At 43.8% G+C, this 21,542-nt stretch overlaps 1 protein-coding gene across 1 annotated transcript in view; it reads left to right on the plus strand.

The window, feature by feature from the left end:
* AKAP6 (A-kinase anchoring protein 6) overlaps positions 1 to 21,542 on the plus strand; it is a 587,230-nt gene that overhangs the window by 547,685 nt on the left and 18,003 nt on the right. Inside the window, exon 14 of the mRNA XM_040411001.1 lies at positions 1,367 to 4,171. Coding sequence (XP_040266935.1) covers positions 1,367 to 4,171 — 2,805 coding nt within the window. The remainder of the gene's footprint in view (positions 1 to 1,366; positions 4,172 to 21,542) is intronic.

Raw genomic sequence — 21,542 nt, forward strand, 5'->3', positions numbered from 1 at the left:
TATGTCTGGTGAACGCAGTAACCGGGTCATTGCAGCAGATTTCAATGCAAGACACCCTACGAGACCACCCATCTCCCATGCTACAGTTAGCAAACTGCTTGCTAAGTTTCGTGAAACTGGGTCAGTGTTGGATTTGCTAAAATGTGGACGCATGAAATCTGTCTCTAATGAAGAAACATCAGTGGCTGTCCTAGCTTCATTCAGCAAGAGCCCACAGCGTAGCACTCGCCGCATGTCACTGGAGAGTGGCATTAGTCGAACATCCCTTCGGCGGATATTAGCTACTCACAAATGGCACCCTTACAAACTCCAGCTACTGCAGCATCTCAACGAGGATGACCCAGATCGGCGCACTGAATTTGCAGAATGGGCAAAACAAAAATTGGAACAGGACCCTCAGTTTACGCAGAAGATTTTGTTCAGTGATGAGGCAAACTTTTATGTGAATGGTGAAGTTAACAAACAAAACCACTGCTATTGGTCTGACACTAACCCACATTGGATAGATCCCTCCAAGACTGTTGGAACAAAAAAATTGATGGTATGGTGTGATATATGGGGTACAAAGATAGTGGGGCCATTCTTCATCAATGGAAACCTCAAGGCCACTGGATATGCGAAATTGCTACATGATGATGTGTTTCCCTCTTTATGCACTGAAGCTGGCATGTTCCCTGAGTTTTTCCAGCAAGATGGTGCACCACCACATTATGGGTGTCAGGTCCGAGCATTCCTAGATGAACAGTTTCCTGGAAAGTGGATTGGTCATCGTGGGCCAGTTGAATGGCCCCCAAGGTCTCCTGATCTGACCCCCTTAGACTTTATCTTTAGGGTCATCTGAAGGCAATTGTCTATGCTGTGAAGATACGAGATGTGCAGCACCTGAAACTACGGATACTGGAAGCCTGTGCTAGCATTTCTCCTGCAGTGTTGTTATCAGTGTGTGAAGAGTGGGAGAAGAGGGTTGCATTGACAATCCAAAACAATGGGCAGCACATTGAACACATTTTATAAGTGGTCAGAAACTTGTAAATAACTCATGAAAGAATAACGTTCCGTTAAAACTAAGCACACCATTGTTTTTCTTGTGAAATTCCCAAAAAATGATGTGTCACATGACCTTTTTCCTATTGAAAAAACAAAAGTTGGATTCAAAATGGCCGACTTCAAAATAGCTGCCATGGTCACCACCCATCTTGAAAAGTTTCCCCCCTCACATATACTAATGTGCCACAAATAGGAAGTTAATATCACCAACCATTCCCATTTTATTAAGGTGTATCCATATAAATGGCCCACCCTGTAGTATCACTAGTATAATGAATGTATTAAACATTATATTCACTTCTGATTTCTGATATTTTAGGAGATGGATCTACTGGTGGACCCTGATTGGGCTGATTTAAGTAGTGCTCCTGGTGAGGAAGCCTTGGAATGGGATGAGACTGATATCACAACTGAGGCCATATGTGGTGATCAGGATAACGAGAAAATAAAAGAGGAGACTTTTCTTTCAGGTGTAAGACATTGTTGGAGACAAGGCGATTCAGCTCAAGCTCAACAACAAAGTTCCCTCCAAACATCTGCTGTGTATCATGTCTATAGTGTGCATGATATGGAGCTTTTCAGAACTAACCTAGGGCCTTCACTTAAAGATGCATCAAAGAAATCTGGCACCGTAGCACCTCTCTCTCTTTCTCTTCTACAAGGATTTCCATTTTTATCATTGCCAGACTTAGCAAATGGATCTTCTCAAACTCCTGATTTCCATCTGACAAAACATCAAAAGGACTCATGTGGCCACTCTGAGAGTGAGAGTGGAATTGCAAGTGGAGAAGGTGTGACTGCTGCCAATTCAGAAGGATGTTTATCCCTTGATGGGGAAATACCACAAGGGTGTTTAGTTCAAAATGTGGATGTTGGGCAAGTTGAGGAGAAAGAAAATGGACATAAACAGTATTCCATAATAAAAGCACAAAGTCAGCTTGCATTTATTGATACTTCACAATTACAATCTGATAAACTAAAACTTGTGATGCTGGAAAAGACTCAGAGGCTAATGCCTAGTTTTTGTCTCCCAAGTATTCCAGGTCAGACTTGTACAAACAGAACAATGCTTAAAGCTAGCTCAGAAGACCATAGTCCAGTAGATGAAGTTGAGGACTTTATTGAAGTACTGAGTGCTGAAAACACTACCCTTAATTCATCATCACTGGAATCTCTGTCAGGAGCTGGTGAAGTTCTAGAATCTGCAGTTCTCAGGCGTAGTGTGTCTCTTGAGAGCTGGCCAGCCTCATATAAGAGCAATGAAGACCTATTTAGTCAGCAAGGTTCAGCTGATGTTACCCCAGGTAGTGAACCAGGAGAAGAATTAAGTAAGCGTACCTTGGACCTACTAAAAAGACTGGAAGACATTGAATGCCCATTGGAACAGAAAATGAAGCGTAGTCTTTCTGATGAAATTACTCTAAGGAGTGGTTCTCAGAAGGCATCACTTAATGGTTTGCACTCCCCACAAGATAAAGAATCATCAGGAAATGAAGATGTTGGTTCTGAGCTGACCGAACTGAGTAGCAGTGAGGAAATTTCACTAAGATCTGAAGATATGGTTATGTTAAAAGGACGACTAGGGCTGCTCAATTCCAATGCCTCTTTCCGCAAGCACTTGAGTCGTTCTCTAGGGGGAGAGGAAGGTGAAGCCAATCTAAGCATGATTGTTAATGTATCATGTACCTCAGCCTGCACTGATGAAGAAGACGACAGTGACTTGTTGTCGAGTTCCACTCTCACATTAACCGAGGAAGAGGAGGAAGAGGAACTTGAGGAGCCAAACTCTAGTTTGGGAAGTGAAGATGAAACTGGGGATGGCACAGATTTGCCCCTAGGGTCTGATTTCATTAGAAGAGAGCTGCAGGCCTGGATAAGGCCTTCATTCTTTTTTCCAGGAGAAAGAAGAAAAATTAATCGACTAGTACAAGACTTGTCTGGGGCACCTAAATCTGAGAAGGGTTTGCAGTTTTCTGTACAAAGACAGAAAAAGAGCAATGGAAATGAAAAAGATACTAGCAAGGTTTTGACAAAAGTAGGTGATAAAGAGACATTAATGAACTCAACTCAGCTGGTTGATGATATGGAGAATGGAAACATAAATAATAGGGAAATTACAATGAAAGACAGTCTGGCCAAAAGAATCATCCCCGAAAAAAAAGTGAAATCTGGACCATATCCATCAATATCAATTACCAAGACAGAAAAACTTCATCCTCCAAGCATGCCGGCATTGGCCTTCCACAAGCCCCGTGAGCTAGGACCATCTTCTAAAAGAAAGAGCAACTTACGAGTTACAAGTGATTCAGTTGCTGATGTAGATATGCTTGATAGCAGTTCATTGCCACATGAAAAAGATCCAACTTCTTCTATTGTTTCAGGGTCAGCAAATGAGGGGTCTTGTTCTTGTCATAGCCCTGCACATGAAAGGTCTAGTACCCCGGATTGTTCTGTACAAGACTTTGTAAAGGAAATTCTGGGCATGACATCTAATGCACTCCACAGATCATCACCACAATATGCCCAGAAGCAAGGAACTGGGGCGCAAATCAGGGAAAAAGTGTTGGAACATTCTCGCAAACAGCTTGAAAGAGGTGACTTCTACTCTTACCTATCTCTTTCTTCTCATGACAGTGATTGTGGAGAGCTTAGTGGATTGGCCAGAGCTACAACACCCCATATGCCAGTAGATGGATCCACAGAAGATCAAATAGAGACTATGCTTGAGGCATGTCCAGATGAAAAGACAGAACAGACAAGTGATGAGTCTTTTGAACTTAAAGATTCTTCCAAGATGACATCCTCAAACCCAATAATAAAAGCCTTGCCACTAAAAGATACTGCTATTAGGAGCTCTCAGAGCAGACCCACAATCTCAGGGCAACAATCTACCAACATAGTTTCGGCCCGGAAATTTCCAGATCATTCAACTGTTGCTGCAAAAGGAATCAATAACAAAATATCTTACAAGAAACTGCCTTCCACTAAAGAAGTTCGCCCAGAGCCTAAAAGCAAAAGTTCTGTAAAGCCTGCAGTCTCTAGCCTGCCTATACTGCACAAGAGGGTCAGAGACCAAAGGACAATGCCAACAAATGGTGCAAATCTTGGTGCAGGGCATCAGAAGGTAGGTATATACATACTGTGAATACTGTAGTTGTTATTTCCTAATTTATATTTAACATTTTTAAGCAACACTAAAATTGTAATAAAATAAATAGTTTTATTACAAACTTATAACACGCTTATAATTCACTAAAGCTCCAAATCACTCAAAAAAAAACTGGAAAAAAAATATTAATAGCCATTGGCTCATACCCCCAATATTTTTAGTGTAATTAAGGATTAGCTTCTATGTTATAATATACTATCTGCATACGTGACAAAAAGGTAAATGCTAGTATAACTGTCATCTATTGATAGACACAGTAAGTAAAGCAAAGCATGAATATGCAATTTCCCTTTAGCAGTTGTAATTAGAATAGTGTTACTATTATTAACAGTACTAGCATAGAACGTACCATTTCTTAATACCAAGACAGTAGACATTTATAAATGTTACATTATTTACTATAATAAATCCAAAGCCACTGAACCACTCAAATATTTAAAACAGAAGCATCATGCAGAAATAAAGAAGTTGTCTCACTTTAACAAATGGCATTTATCATGTAGACAAAGTTGATAGAAGGCACTTACTAATGCATTGTTATTGTCCATATTGCATCCTTTGTTGACTTGATAAATTTTTCCATCACATTATACACTGCTCATATTCAGGGATTATGACCACCCTGCAATCCAGCAATGGTGGCCGTGCTTGCACATTATAGCAAAGAGCACCTATTCACACTCCCGCAGTCCCTGTCACCAGAGAAGCTGGCACCTTTTACTATAGTGTGCAAACACAGCCCCCACTGCTGGAATGCAGGATGGTCCTTGCAGGATGCACTATAATATAATATACATGTGGCAAAACTACACATAAAAATAAATAACGATTTATTTTTTGTTATGTATGTTTGCTCATTAGGTTTTTACTAGTGTTGAGCGAATCGAACTCCACCAGGTGGAATTCAATTCATATTTCAGGGATAATTAAATTTGATTCGAAGCCCAATTTCCTTGTGCTTCGTAGTAACAAATCGATTTTCTCTGAATGGCAGTAAAAAATTAAAAAATTCATACTTACCTCATCGGTTTGAGTGTGAAAATCCGTCCGCCTCCATCTTGATTGAAGATCCAGCGCAAAATCGCGTCAACACGGGCCGCACTAGATTTTGAGTTGGATCTACAATCAAGATGGTGGTGACTCTTTGCGATCAAATGGATAAGGGTAAGCATGATTTTATTATAACTTTTTTTACACTGTATTATTACTGTCAGATGCTGCGATCAGCTTTGAACGCGGCATCTGAGGGGTACTCCCTGTCATTGTACAAAGTAATTTGTCTTGAAAATCAAATTTGTCAATACTTTGCTCATCAGTAGTTATTACCGTAGAAAAAAATGGTATTTGAAGTAATTTTCTTTTAACTCTGTTAACCTGTATATTCAGGCAACGCACTCGCATGGGAATTGACGTATAGAGGGAGGTATATTAAGAGGTTAGCGGTTGCAAGACATGTATGCCATGAGGAAGGATGACAGTATTCATCAAAATACAGAAATATACCAATATTAGGTGTATTTCAGGCACAGATGGCGGCACAAAGGGTTAGTGACCTTTCCCCGTTCACGCCAGGTCTAAAATTGTGGGCATGTAGTAAAGTGAAGAACCGCACTCAAATCAAATGTCTCTGGTGCCAGTCAAGGACTGCGAACAGCCAGTAAATATAAAATGAAAATTGCGGCACTCAGATTTTAGATTATTGCATACAAAACTTTTTTATTTTTTCATATTTTCAAGTATTAGCAGTGATTCCATCCAAAGAGCCCAATTTGGATCCTTGGTGCAAACAATGTTTAAAGACAAGACGTTTCGGTCATAACAGACCTTCATCAGTGGTCACATATTTTATCTGTTCTGGTAGGGTCCGGACATCTGGGCTTGGATGCTATTCCATCTGAGACAAGTCAGCAGGAGTCTGAAGAGGAGTCAGAGGAGGATGGTGCCTGGGAGAAGGAGGAGGAGAGGAGCAAGAAGAGCAGGCTTTAAACTTTTCTGGGATCCCTGGGGTTGTCCGTGGATGGGGGGAGGAGACCAAGGATGACATTTTCCTGGGCGATGAGCAGGAGCCAGGCCGCTCCACTGCTTCCAATTTAGTGCAAATGGGGGCCTTCATGCTCCAGTGTTTGAAGAGGTGCCCCCGTATAAAAAGCAAAAAGGGAAAAGACCAGTACTGGGTTGCAACGTACTTAGACCTCCGTTACAAACACAAAATGGCGGTCAAGAATGATCTCATATCCGAAGTGACTAACACATCTTTAAACCGCCCTCTTCTTGCATGCGCTGTAGGATTGGTACTCGCAACTGTTTCTCTGTGGGTAGAAATTCCTCTGCCAGTGCCAGCAACAGCAGAATTCAGCATCTCTCGCAGCAAGGCCTGGAAATGCTGCATTCTGACAGCCCTCTGTGATGCAGCATTTCCAGGCATAATGCATAATTTTTGGGGCCTGTAAGCTAACTGGCAAACAGTAAAATTGTTATACGGTGACCGCCTAATTTACCTCCAGCCACATTATCAATTGTGCTTTTCTGTATAGTGAATGAATAATTTTTGGGGCCTGTAGTCCACTGGCCTGCTGTAAAATTGATATCCATTGACCATCTAATATACCTCCGGCCACATAATCACTTGATCTTTTATGTACGGTGAATGCATAATTTTTGGGGCCTGTAATCTAACTGGCCAACAGTAAAATTGTTATACGGTGACCGCCTAATGTAACTCCAGCAACATTATCAATTGTTCTTTTCTGTCCGGTGAATGCCTAATGTTTGGGGTCTGTACTACACTGGCAGTAAAATTGATATTGAATGACCTTCTAATATACCTCCAGCCACATAATTACTTGTTCATTTCTGTCCGGTGAATGCCTAATGTTTGGGACCTCGGAGGAATTCAAAACCTGTTGACAACGACCACGTGTTATCGAAATTCAACTATTATCATTTGTTTTTTTTCAAGAGGGGGTGATTTTGTTAGCCACGTTTTTAATCCAATTTTATATTTTTTTTCTTTTAAACATATGTATTTGACATCTATTTGTACTGGCCTGCAGTAAAATTGATATCCAATGACCGTCAAATATACCTCCAGCCGCATAATCACTTGATGTTTTCTGTCAGGTGAATGCCTAATTTTTGGGGCCTGTACTTCCATGGCCGAAAGTAAATTTTTTCTAGGCTCCAGCAGGCCACATTTTTGACAGTTTCCCTTTAAGATGCATAAAAAGGCCCCTGATTAAAATATATATTTTTGTGGGAATTTTTGCCATTGATCCCCCTCTGGTATGTCACTGTCCATGTTGTGGGACAATTTGTGCACTTCTTGTAAGTATTTGGTGGCTGCAATAATGACCTGAAGGTTTTTCAGGTTCGCCTGCCAATAAAGTGAATGGGGCCCGCCGTGAACTTGCTGTTCGCGAACATTTGATTGCGTTCGCGCGTTCGCTAAACGTCTCGGCCGATGTTCGTCCATCACTAACTGTCATCACTCCTGACATGCCTGTTTTAATAGCATCATGTATTCCCCATGTAATAACAATTCTGGAGCATCTATTCTTATGACTCTATGTTGTGCCATTCCTTTATTATTTCCACTAGAAGTTATAAATGAATTGCTAGCAGTCTGCAGTAAGGGTACACAGGGGTGGTAACAAGTTGGGTGTGTGTACCTGTTTTTGTGTACCTGCGTGCAGTAAGGATGATTGAACCAGTTTCAACCGAACCCATATCTTTTCAGATTTGTTTCGGACAAATCCACTAAAATGATTTTTAGTGCACATGTCGGCAGAACAAAAACACTAGGGAGGAACAAGTAGGGCTCTCACATGACCCTATGAGGAAGTGGTGGGAGGGCTTGCCCTGATTGGCTCCCAGGCTGAAAGATAGCCTGTATGAGCCAATCATTGCTGCAGCAGATAGGGAGGTGCCCTAGCAGAACACCATTCTGTGCTCGTCTGTGAAAGAGGGTGGTTGGGTGTTAAGGTGTCTGCCAGAAAAATTATCTTAGGGAGATAGTGTCACGCCTTGCCCTGTGAATGTGCGGAGATCTGTCAGACTGGCTGCACATGTCTGACTTCTTGGTTTGGTTTGATTTGGATTTGAGCTGGATCCACCTTCCCTCAGGTGTACTGGGTTTCATCGTTAGTGAGGCTATTTATCCCTCCTTCCCCCAGTGGACTGTGCGGGTTATAGTTCTTTTCTAGGAGCTCTTTATTTGTGGTGGATTGTCTGCTCCAGCTCTGGTTAAGATAAGTCCTCTCCTTCCTTTGCCTTTGTGTGTGTTATTTAGGCCTCTAGGGAGACGCTTGCTTCTTCCTGTTTGGAAGAAGCAGGTTGCCTCTTCCCTTTTCCCTGCTGCTTAGGGTTTGCCCAGGGTGTTCAGATTTAGGCACGAGGGCATGTGCATATTCACCCTAAGGGTATGCACATGGGTACAGCAGTCTAGGGAAAGCTTTTAGGGATCGCTAGGAGGTGACCCTTTTCTCCCTAGCTTTTGGGCCTAGTCATTTGTTCTGTTGGTTTTTCCTGTGTTTGATTGTTTCCCCACTTACCCACCTGTCGTGACATTATAACCCGCTAAAAAACTGTCATATTCCTGCTGTTTGCGAAATGGAGGCTATGGATGCCTTGGTTGATCGCATGCAGGGATTATCGCTGGAGGTTGCTGATCTCCGCAGTTCTGTTGCGCGGTGTCAGAATGCTCTGGCGTCTCGCGCTGTTAGAGGAAATCAGGTCTGCTTAGAGCCAAAAGTCACTCTCCCTGATAGGTTCTCAGGGGGTGGTGATGACTTTATATGGTTCAGGGAGTCCGGCAGGTTGTATTTTCGTCTGCGGCCGATGTCATCTGGTGACGAGAATCAAAGAGTGGGGATCATTATATCTCTGCTCAAAGGGGACACGCAGTCCTGGGCTTTTTCTCTGCCGACCGGTTCACCATCCCTCTGGTCGGTGGATGAATTTTTTAGAGCCTTGGGCTTGATTTATGATGACCCAGACCGCGTCTCTATGGCTGAATCTAAGCTGCGCAGTTTGTTACAGGGAGAACGTACTGCGGAGTCGTATTGTGCAGAATTTTGAAGAAGGGCAACTGACTCGGGGTGGAATGATCCTGCACTCCGGAGTCAGTTTTGTCAGGGGCAATCTGAGAGGTTGAAAGATGCCCTTGCTTTTCATGAGTATCCCGATTCATTGGAGACAGCCATGTCTTTGGCAGTGCGGCTTGATCGACGTCTTAGAGAAAAGTATAAGATTCCTCTCGAGCAGGGGGTCCCGTCTGTAAGTGGATCCGTCCCACCTAGTTCCCGGGGTAAGATGACTTTTGAATCAGGGGCAGAAGAGGAGCCTATGCAGTGGGGCCAGGTTTCCTTTTGCTCAGGTAAATGGGATTTTAGTAAGCTGAATAAGCTATGTTACTTCTGTGGAAAAGAAGGTAATTTTGTCTGTGCATGTCCTTTTGTTAAACCTCAAAGTGGTAATGAAAAACTACGGATGTATTCACATAAAGAGAAAAAAAATACTTTCCTGACTCTTGGTAGTGTGAATGGGGAGTCTGAGCAAGCAAATATGCATTCTCCCTGCAGTACCCATTTCCTCTTGCCTGCCATGGTGGCGCTAGACTCAGGAAATTGTGATTTTCAGGTATTTGTTGACAGTGGTGCGGGGGTAAACCTTATTGATTTTCAGTTCTTCCAAAATCTTGGTCTTAGAACTAGCACTTTAGACAAAGAGATACCAGTGTTTGCTATTGATTCCTCCCCTATCTCACAAAAGAGTCTGACTCATATAGTTCATGACATTAAGTTAAGGTTGGGTGATTCACATGTTGAGTCCATTTCTTGTTTTGTCATGAAGGGCTTGCCTGCTCCGATGGTTCTGGGTTTACCGTGGTTGATAAAGCATAACCCTACTATTGACTGGCAAACAAGACAAATCAGTAGCTGGAGTGAATTTTGTCTTGGTGCTTCTATCTCAGGGGTGTCAACTATGGTCCTTCCTCAGTTTCTCTCTGATTTTGCGGATGTATTCCCAGGAGCTGCCTCCACATCGAGAATATGATTGTCCGGTCAATCTCATCCCTGGAGCTAAAATGCCAAAATCTCGACTATACAACCTTTCCCAACCCGAAAGAGAAGCTATGCGGAAGTATATTGCAGAGAGTTTGGCAAAGGGACATATTAGGCCATCTAAGTCCCCTGTGGCCAGCGGCTTCTTTTTCGTAAAAAAGAAAGACGGAACACTTAGACCGTGTTTAGATTTCCAGGAATTGAATCTCATTACGGTCCATGATCCGTATCCCCTTCCTTTGATTTCTGATCTATTTGATCAAATTGTCAGAGCCAAGGTGTTCTCCAAGCTGGATTTAAGAGGAGCTTATAATCTGATCAGAATCAAGGAAGGAGATGAGTGGAAAACGGCCTTCAATACACCCGAAGGTCATTTTGCGAATCTTGTCATGCCCTTTGGTTTAACTAATGCGCCAGCGGTCTTTCAGCGATTTGTGAATGATATTTTCCATCATTTACTGGGAAGGTTTATTGTTGTTTACCTTGATGATATACTAATTTACTCACCCGATTTGGAGACCCATCAGGATCACGTGAGATAGGTGTTGTCGATCCTTCGGGAGAATAAATTGTATGCAAAATTGGAAAAATGTGTATTTGCTGTCCAGGAGCTACCGTTTTTAGGATACCTGCTTTCTGACTCTGGTTTTCGTATGGACCCCGAAAAGGTCCGTGCGGTACTGGAATGGGACCGGCCTGAGAATCAGAAAGCTCTGATGCGGTTTTTGGGTTTTACCAATTACTACAGAAAATTCATCTTGAATTATTCCACCATTGTAAAACCTTTGACAGATATGACTAAAAAAGGCGCCGACTTTTCTGTCTGGTCGGATGAGGCATTACAGGCCTTTTCTGCTATTAAGAAATGTTTTGCGTCTGCTCCCATTCTGATGCAACCTGATGTGTCTCAACCGTTTATTGTGGAGGTTGATGCATCACGCTGGGTTCAGACTAGAGCGTACTGAACGTACGCTCTGTATGCGCGATTGTACGGGCGTTTACAATCACGCCGCGGAAACAAGTGAACGCCCATTGTCGCGCGTTCCCGGAAGTCTATGTACGGGAACGCGCGACACTACGCCCCAAAGAAGCTCCTGAACTTCTTGGGGCGTCGGGAGTTTTACAGCGAGATTGTACGCGCTGTAAAACGCCCAGGTGAGAACCATGACGATAGGGAAGCATTGGTTTCTCCTTGTTGAGGGTTTTACAGCGCGTAGGAACGCGCTGTAAAACGCTCTGGTCTCAACTGGCTGTCAGAAGTGGGGGTCGGAGCAGTTCTGTCGCAGGGTCCATCCCCTAGCAAATGGTGTCCGTGTGCTTTTTTCTCCAGAAAGCTCTCGGCCGCTGAAAGAAATTATGATGTGGGAGATAGAGAGTTGCTGGCCATTAAATTGGCCTTTGAGGAATGGCGTTATTGGTTGGAGGAGGCTACTTATCCTATTACAGTATATACTGATCACAAGAATTTGGCTTACTTGCAGTCTGCTAAGCACCTGAATCCTAGACAGGCTAGATGGTCACTGTTTTTTACTGGGTTCAATTTTGTAGTCACCTTTTCGCCCTGGGGTTAAAAACGTCAAGGCAGATGTGTTGTCACGTAGTTTTCCTGAAGGTAGTGATTCGGAGGATTCGATTTTGGCTGATGGGGTGGTGGTTTCCGCTTACATTTATTCAATTACTACATGGTTGCAATTATTATTTTTTTAGACTTGTTCAATTTAATTAAACCAGCATATAGGTGATCAGTACATGGGCTACAGTAACAATTTAACTGCGAGTGTTAATGCGATATTAAAGCCGGTATTAAAAAGGCAGATCAGCAAGCAATTGTCAGGATGGAAGCGTTCCCTCCCGACAATTGCCCGATGAACAAGCATTGGCAAACGCTCGTTAGCGATTCTCAGCCAAAATATCGGCCAGTGTAATACAGTTTTAAGGGTCAGGCCTCAATCGTCCATTTCCGAATATACAGTTTCCACACGGTTCGAATAATATATTTTTTAGGGACATATTTATGTCTTTACAAAACAAAAGGTATAGCAGCAAGCTACGTACGAGTGTTAATGTGAAATTGAGCATGAGGCCTTGCCCTTAATCATCCGTTAACATTCATTTATTTCTCCACACACTTTTTTTTTTTGTGTGACTTGTTTGATTTAATTAAACCAGCATATAGATGATCAACACCAATACACAGGCCAGCACACAAAAGTATCTGTGAGGGATAATGTTTCCCTTTATTTCTGTGTTCACAAACACGTTTCCAATAAAAAAAATGTGGGGGGTTGCTGTGTATTCAAACTAGCAGCGTATATACATAATTACTACACCAATACACAGAGTAGCATACAAAAGTATCTGGAAGTGAAAATGAATTTAGCCTGAATCTGTTTACCTTTACTGACATGTTTTTAATCTTTTTTTTGTGGGGGAAGGGGGGGGGGGGGGGGGGGGTGTTGTTGATTATATTCAAACTAGCAGCATGTATATGTGATTACTATACTAATTCACAGCACAACATTATCTGAGAGGCCCAAAAATGTCAGGAGTACAAATGGGCTCCAAACGAAAGACCCAGAGCCAGAATGTGGGTAGCAACAGCACCAACTATTTGGCCAGAAGTAGTAGTAGTAGGCCGCAGTTGTCCCTGCTGACCTCGGAAAGGCACAATATTATAATTGAGAAAGAGGATGAGATTGTGGATTGGATTGCTCACTCCTCTTAAGCCTCAGTAGGATGACGTGGAGGTGACTTCAGAGTCCAACACCGTGCCGTGGAGCCAGGGGTCACTGTGTTCCTCCTGCTCCTCCTCCTTGCAGCACCAAAGAAGAATTTCATTGGAAGCCTCTCAGTCTTCACTGCCCATTCCTAGGGGGGCACCTTCCTTTTTCCTAAGAAGTGGCAAGAAAACCCTACCACGCCCTATGGGCGATAGTCAAGAGAGTTTCCCTGTTGACGACTTGTGTGAGAGCCCTAACCATTTGGTCACCATCCTTCTGAGAAGGAGGATGGTGACCCCATGCATACCTGTGGTCATGGTGATGGTAATAGTGGCACCTCTAGCCACGACATTGGCATCGGGGCAGCGACAGTGGCAGTCTAGGAAAACGCAGAGCATATCATGGGGCTGGTTCCCACAGCAGGCACTTATATGCCTCCTCTACCTCCTTCTCCATGTATACAGTCCTGTCCCCAAGAGCAGCAAGGCACAGTGTCACTCACACATCCCATCCTTCCTATCACATGTGTCAAGTCAAGCGTTACCATGCCGTGTGGGAGCTGATCGGCATGAAAGAGAGTACTCACACTGGCGAGCAGTTGCTCAAGTACATCAAACAGCAAACATCCCACTGGCTGTCACCTTGCTGACTCCAACTGGCCTGTAAAAAAAATGATAATTACACTTACCGGTAATTGGATTTTCCAGAACCCATGACAACATCATCCGCCCCCACAATTGGACACGAAGCCCAAAAGTAATCAAAAAGGGAACACCCACTTCCTCCCTCAGTGTTGATTCCAGAGAAGATCAGTAGGAGCCTTACAAAATAGAATTCCTATAACTTCATTCTTTCTTCCTTCGTTCCTTTTTTTTTTTTTTTTTTACTTGAAAGACAGAAACAATTCTCATCAACCATAAGCACCAGGGGGGGAATTAGAGGGGTGCTGTTATAGGTTCTAGAAAATCAAATTACCGGTAAGTGTAATTATCATTTTTCTCTTCACCCATGACAGCACCATAGAGATACCAAATACCAGATAAAAAACACCCCTCGGGAGGTACGGTGCTTGAAAAGTAATCGAAGCTAAGAATTCCCAGAAGGAAGCATAAGGAACCCAAAGGCTAACAAGAGGTCCGTACTAAAAAAGTTGGAACAATACACATCCTAAAACCTAAATTTTAATACTAGACATATACTTTAAACCCAGCATAATCTTATAAAAGAAATCTCATATGGGTTTCTATCAAGTGTTAAAAATAATCATAACAGATTTAACAAAACATCTTTAGAGAAGTACTTATCTTGACACAGAATGATCCAAACTGAAGATGATTGCTGAACACCAATTTCTTTGGTGCAGATTATATTGTTATACAGATTTTTTGTTCCAAGATCCACTGCTCGCAATCTGGCATCCATGATGGAACCCTACAGAGGCATCTATCCCTTTTCTGGAGGAGCTCACGAATCTGCAGCAAGAGATCCAAAGAGCCCCCTGGCCCCTTCAGACCTCCTAGGGACTTCACTGCTGGAAACTACCGCACGAAGGACCCCAGCAGACAACCGCCGACCCTCCAGGGACTCCCTGGGAAGTTCTAGATCGGCGGCAAATATATATATATTTTTTAATCAAGTATATTTTTTATTGTGAAAAAATATTTATTGTACATTGATTGATCCATATATCTGAGTCAAAGCATAATAAAGTATTACCTAATACAAATATTGCATATTTTGTCATTATTGCGATATAAATTTTTATAAAATACCAAAACACATAATACATACTTTAGAAATCACCTTAACTTCCCTTAGGAGAGACGGCTACATCAGCACATATTATGAAGGTACTGCATCACGGTGCATGGCAGGTACGATGTGACGCAATCTTCACAATTGATTGCATAGTCGAGATTGCCGGGTTTGCTCACGGTCGGAGCCGTAACAGGAGTCCCCAAGACTTATATAATTTGCCCTAGTACGGATATTTGATCCCGTAAACAGTCTCTTGCTAAAGCCCACGATGCCAATCGAGGGGCTTCAAACCATCCCTGCCAAATAGCCATAAACTTAGCTGGGCATCTTCTTTTTAAATATATTCCTCTTTCATAAATCAGAATATTGTTAAGTCGGTTTACTTATTCCCGTTTAGTGGGTGGGTTCTGTTCTATCCAGTGTTTGGCTATCAATATTCTAGCTTGGAAGAGCATTCTTTAAAAACTTAGAGACACTCTCTGCTATCTTCTCCTGACAAGTCTACGAGACTCTGGGATCTCTTGGCAACTTTATCTGAGTCATCTGGGCAACTATCCACAAAACTTCCTTCCAGTAGACCTCTAATGCAGAACATTCACAAAACATATGCATCAGGGAAGCCTCCTTTTCTTCACACCGGGGGAAGCATGAGTTCGTCCGAAGACCTATCTTGTGTAAGAATACAGGGATTTTATACACTCTATGTACTAGGTATAGCTGGGATAACCATGGATTTGGGAGAAAGAGACCTCCCTCCTCTTAGCCCCTTTGGAGAGTCTCCATACGAATTCTAGGTTGCTGCTTTTTCCACACCAGGAAGCGGAATATGCCCTGGATCTTATAGAATACCCTTTGGGGAATCCACACGGGGGAATTATGTAGTATATATATCAGTTGTGGCATCAGTATCATTTTAATTAGATTACAACAACCAACAACTGACAAGGTTAGTTTACACCAGGCATTAACCTTGCCCGTAAATTTATGAATCAGGCAATCCATATTAACTTTAACATATTCTGCAATTGTTGGTGTTATTACCACACCCAGATACTTAAAGCTGTGGGTGACTTGTAGCTGGATTTGCGTCCATTCTATCTGTGATGGAAGGGGATCAAGAGGAAGAATTACAGATATGTCCCAATTAATTGTTAATCCAGAGCATTTTCCAAATTCAATAATGTACCGCATAATTGGGTGAATAGATTGCACTATGTCCCCTGTATATAGAAGCATATCATCAGAGTACAGGGAGACTCTTTCCTCTTGAGAACCCAGCGGAAGCCCTTTCCAGTCAGGAGAAGCACGTTGGAGGCAGGCCAGGGGTTCTATAGCTATAGCGAACAATAGAGGGAATAGTGGACAACCCTGCCTTATTCCCCTGTGCAATGGAAATTGTGCAGATAACTCCCCTTTTGCCTTAATTCTGGCTACTGGTGAACAGTAGAGAAGCTTGACCCATGACATGAAACCTTGTCCAAACTCCATGACCCCCATAACCTCCCACAAATATTTCCACTCAACGCTGTCAAAAGCCTTGGCAGCGTCTAGAGATATTATTGCGCGACAGTCCCCAGTATCCACTAATCTTTGGAGATTAAGGAAAAGTCTCCGAAGATTAATGGAAGTACTTTTGTCCAGCATGAACCCTGACTGATCTTCATGTATGAGGGAGGTAATAACCTTATTCAAACGATTAGCCAATACCTTCGTCAGTATTTTCACATCCGTCGACAGAAGGAAGATGGGCCTATAGGAGTCAGACAAAGTTGGGTCCTTTCCAGGTTTTGGTAACACTACCACCACAGCCTCCCGCATAGATGCCAGCAATTTCCCCAATCGCAGAGCATCATTAAAGGTGTCTAATAGATGAGGGAGAACGGTTTCCTGTTATCGCTTAAAAAAACTCAGCCGGTAAGACATCAAAACCCTGGGTTTTCTCATTGGGAAAAGAACGAAGGGCCGCCCTAAGTTCATTCCAACTCTAAGGGCTCATCTAGTTATCTGGCTGATTCCAGAGACATCACCGGAATAGCTATATTTGCGAGATAAGATTTGATATCACCGATCTCCATTTCCAGTTCAGAGGTGTATAACTCTTTATAAAATCTATAAAACTCATTAAAGATAACCGAATCATCTGCAGAATGAACTCCCTCTCTAGTTCTGATAGCCACTATTCTGGATGGGCCCTCCTGCGAACGGACCACTCTGGCCAGCAAACTGCCCACGCTTTCACCTGCTTCTAAATATTTCTGTCTCAGGAAGAAACGTTTGTTGTCTGCAGTTTGGTTCAGATGATCATTAAGTTTATCCTGTGCCTCCTTCCACACCGACTCAGTCCGCATGGATGGGTCCCGTATATAAGCAGCCTCAGAGTCTTTCACCTCCCGCTGCAAGGAGTCAGAAAGTCCCCTAGTCTTAGTTTTGTGCCGTTTAATTTTTTTGTATGTATAAAACCCAGACATAAGCTTTCATAGTCCCCATGGCCGCTGAGCCTAAATTAGAGCAAAATAACTCATTAATCTGATCTCCCTTATCCGATAGCTGGATCCAGAATGGGTTAAGTTTCCAAAGAAATGGTCCCCTGTACTCCCCTACCTCTCACAAGTTGCATCTCTAAACGGATGGGGGAGAGGTCTGACAGACTAGGTTGTAGGTATTCTATAGAGGAAATATATGATGGGGCCTCCAGGGACCCAATAGGCAAGTCTATTCTGGAGAGAGAGTAATAAGATGTTGAGAAACAAGAATATTCGCGTACGTACATAAGGATATCAGAGTCTCCACAGATCATGAAGATCTAACTTGCGCAATAGCCTTGCCAATGAGGTTTCCGGGGTACCTGCAGGATTGGAGCCCTGATAGAATTTATCTAGAGAAGGATCTAAGTACTTATTAAAGTCTCCCAACATGAGTATCGGCACAGGAGGGCCCAGAAATACAGCTGTCATCGCCTGTCTTATCACATCGCAGGAATACGGTGGCAGAATATACATAGTAATTGGAAAAAAATTGCACTTTATATAAAGAACAGTGTAAGCAAACATATCTGCCGTCAGGATCAATTTCCTAAGAATATCATTCAAAGGGTAGAGCCCTATGAACTCGGACACTGACCCCTCTGGCGTGCGTAGAGAAGGTGGAATGGTAGGCGTGTGAGATCAATGGCTTATGGAGCAGTCTCTGGGAGTGTTTAGAAAGGTGTGTTTCTATGAGACACTTTTCTACAGCCACAAAGACTGCCTGACGTTTTGTGGCATTTCCCAGGCCTCTGACATTCCAGACTATAAGCTGAGCCTTACCCGCCATAAATACGTTCATTAACTTTACATATATCTTGTCGGATAAAAAATACACTCTCTTGAAGGGACCCCATGGATGTATTTAGGGTCATTAATGCAGAGCTGCAGTTTTGTATTGCCAGAAATATATCTTTGATTGTAGGCTCTATATCTTGTGGCAGGGTAGGGAAAGGTGGCTGTGGTTGTAGTATGGACTGTGTGTTTAGCCCTTTATGGGCTCCCCCTTCACTAGCTCCTGCCTCCTCCACGTGGGATCCGCCATCTTAGCGGGCACTTTCCTCCAGGGTATTATTAATAAGGGAGCTCACCTCTGATTCCTCCATCCTCCTCAGCAGTGCGTCCGTGCTCTCAGGGTCTCCTTCTGCACGAGGAACCCGGGCAAACTGCTCTAATCGGGCCGCCACATCCATGGACCTGGACGACGCGGCGGCGCCATTTTTTTTAGCCAGCATTGGTCCCGGTCCCTCCCGGCCCTCCCTCTCCTTCTTTGTAGTACAGGTCATGCCCAAAAATCATTGCAGGGATCTCGCCCACCCTCCTCCACTTCTGTTCAGTTGATTAGGAGGCTCCAACCGCAGGATGGCACAGAAGTCCTGCTCAGGAGCTCAGACGTACGCGTCTCCTCACATTGCCGGCCAGGCCACGCTCCCTGGTGGCAAGTATTTATAGGGTTTTGCTGGGGAGACATATCTCCTGTAGGCCATCCAGACTAAATGGACCAGCCCATCTTCCTACACCCAACTAGGAGCCATATAGGGCTTTTTTGGTATACCATGTCCTGTAGGCCTTCCAAACAACATGGTCCTGCCCATATCTTCATTCCCAACCAGGAGACTTAGAGATCTACTGGTACGCCCTACTTCCTAAACGTCCCGAAGCCATGAGGCAGACAACCAGGCCCCAAAGCCATGAGGCAGACATCCAGGCCCCGAAGCCATGAGGCAGACAACCAGACCCCAAAGTCATGAGGCAGACAACCAGGCCCCGAAGCCATGAGGCCATCAACCAGGCCCCGAAGCCATGAGGCCATCAACCAGGCCCCGGAGCCATGAGGCCGTCAACCAGGCCCCGAAGCCATGAGGTCGTCAACCAGGCCCTGAAGCCATGAGGCCATCAACCAGGCCCTGAAGCCATGAGATCGTCAACCAGGCCCTGAACATATCATATCAAAGATTCAAACGTATCAATCATGCTAAAGGCACCAACAGAATCATACTAACCACATAACACAAATATTCGCTGTATAACCCAAGTTCAATCCTTCATAAGGTGTTCCTTGTATCACAGCACTGGAGGCTGCACTCTCCAGGCTCCTCTGTCCGGAGGACAGGAAACCACACGGAGGGAGGAAGTGGGTGTTCCCGTTTTGATTGCTCTGGGGCTTCCTGTCCAATTGTGGGGGCACATCCTTCTCTCTATGGTGCTGTCATGTGTGAAGAGACAAAAGCACTGGCTTGCCCAAGGTCCTGGCAATATCCAGGAGCCTGTCCATTTGTTCAGCTATTCTCACGTGGTGAGGAACGCTCTTCTGGACTTGCAGCATCAGAATGGTATGCAGCTACACCGCTTAATCTGTGAGATTCCAACTCGCTAGAATTCAGCATTGCATATGCTCGAGCGTCTGTACGTGCAGTGGAAAGCCATGAACAATTTGGTCTTGCACCAGACCCTCTCAGCAGGCAGCATGTGTTGTTTCCAGGTCAGGCACTGGCAGCACATGCTGCAGTTGTCCTTCATACCCCTCATATATATTTTTTAAGAGACGCTGATGCTCATGCAATAGCTGGCCCTATAGCTGTTGGGGACCCACAATGAGAAACTCCTATGGGGAAGAGGAAGAGGAGAAAGAGGATGATGAAAATTATGATGACACCAGCCACGACACTAATAGTCACAGTGGGGGGGCGCAGCTCCTCGGGCACTCTGGCCAGAAAGTTTATGCTTGTTTGCTTACGGAGTGATAGGCATATTGTTGACATCAAGCAGTATGATGATTACTGGATAGCCATGCTTTAAGATTCTAAGATTCTGGCTAGCAAAGCTAAACGGGGGAATGTTTTCCTCTCGCAGAAAGGGAGGCCAAATTACAATTTTACCAGGAAACACTGTGTATGCAGCTTGCCACAGCTTACAGTGAACAGACGTCTTCCGCTAGCGTCTCTGAAAGGGGGAAATTGGGAAAACTTTGAAAGTAAGAACTATTTGCCCATGAAGGAGAGTGATGGGGTGCTGCGCCAGATGACCTGGCCTCCACAGTCACCGGACCTGAACCCAATCGAGATGGTTTGGGGTGAGCTGGACCGCAGAGTGAAGGCAAAAGGGCCAACAAGTGCTAAGCATCTCTGGGAACTCCTTCAAGACTGTTGGAAGACCATTTCAGGGGACTACCTCTTGAAGCTCATCAAGAGAATGGCAAGAGTGTGCAAAGCAGTAATCAAAGCAAAAGGTGGCTACTTTGAAGAACCTAGAATATGACATATTTTCAGTTGTTTCACACTTGTTTGTTATGTATATAATTCCACGTGTGTTAATTCATAGTTTTGATGCCTTCATAGTCATGAAAATAAAGAAAACTCTTTGAATGAGAAGGTGTGTCCAAACTTTTGGTCTGTACTGTATATACCGCACCCTTCTTGGTGCCCCATCTTGCCACTGTTGCTGTCTGTTTGCCTACCATCGCGTTCTGTACTACTACTGCTGCTGCCACCTCCATGAAGCCAATGCTGTGACCTGCCAATTATCACATTGCGTAAGGCTGCTGCCGCCTCCATCATGCCCCTACCGCCATTATGCCACTGCAGTGACCTGCCAACCATCATCTTCCATAAGGCTGCTTCTGCCTCCATCATGCTGCTGCCTTTCTGCCAACATGTACCATATGGCTCTGCTGCAGCCACTGCTACCTCAGTTGCTGCTGCTCCTCGCAGTTAGTCCCTTACTGCCACCAGCACCTCTTTATAACTTCGGCGGCACCACCACCAGCTTAGGGCTTTATTAAGAGCGGTGTCTTTTTTTTTTTTTTATCCAATAATACAGAGTGTGTTCATGTGCCCCTGATAAGGGACAGTTTTTGGAAGCTTTGGAATATAAAAAAGCATAACACATGCCACTGCAGAGTATTTTTAAACACGCTGTATGTCAACACCATCAAATGTGCATTTATCCTTAGCTATGTACTGTATACCAGAGTCAATCAGACATCATTTGCTATTAATGTCATTGCGTTCCAGAGTTTGGGAGGGGGACGGGAAAAAAATCATAAACAAAAAGAGATGACAAGTTTCCTAAAAATTAGGAGCCCCAAGAGGCTAGAGGGGGTCATATACCAACTTTCAGGTCAATTGGGGCAACCTCAGTTCAGCCAGAATCGATTTGGGTCCAAACTAATCATTTTAAAAAATTCTGCGAACTGGACCAAAACGAATCTCAACTGGTTTGCTCATCTTTAGTGTGCACCTAAGAAAACCTCAAATTCTGATAT

This window comes from Bufo bufo, chromosome 11 (assembly GCF_905171765.1).
Source record: "Bufo bufo chromosome 11, aBufBuf1.1, whole genome shotgun sequence".
Taxonomy (NCBI): domain Eukaryota; kingdom Metazoa; phylum Chordata; class Amphibia; order Anura; family Bufonidae; genus Bufo; species Bufo bufo.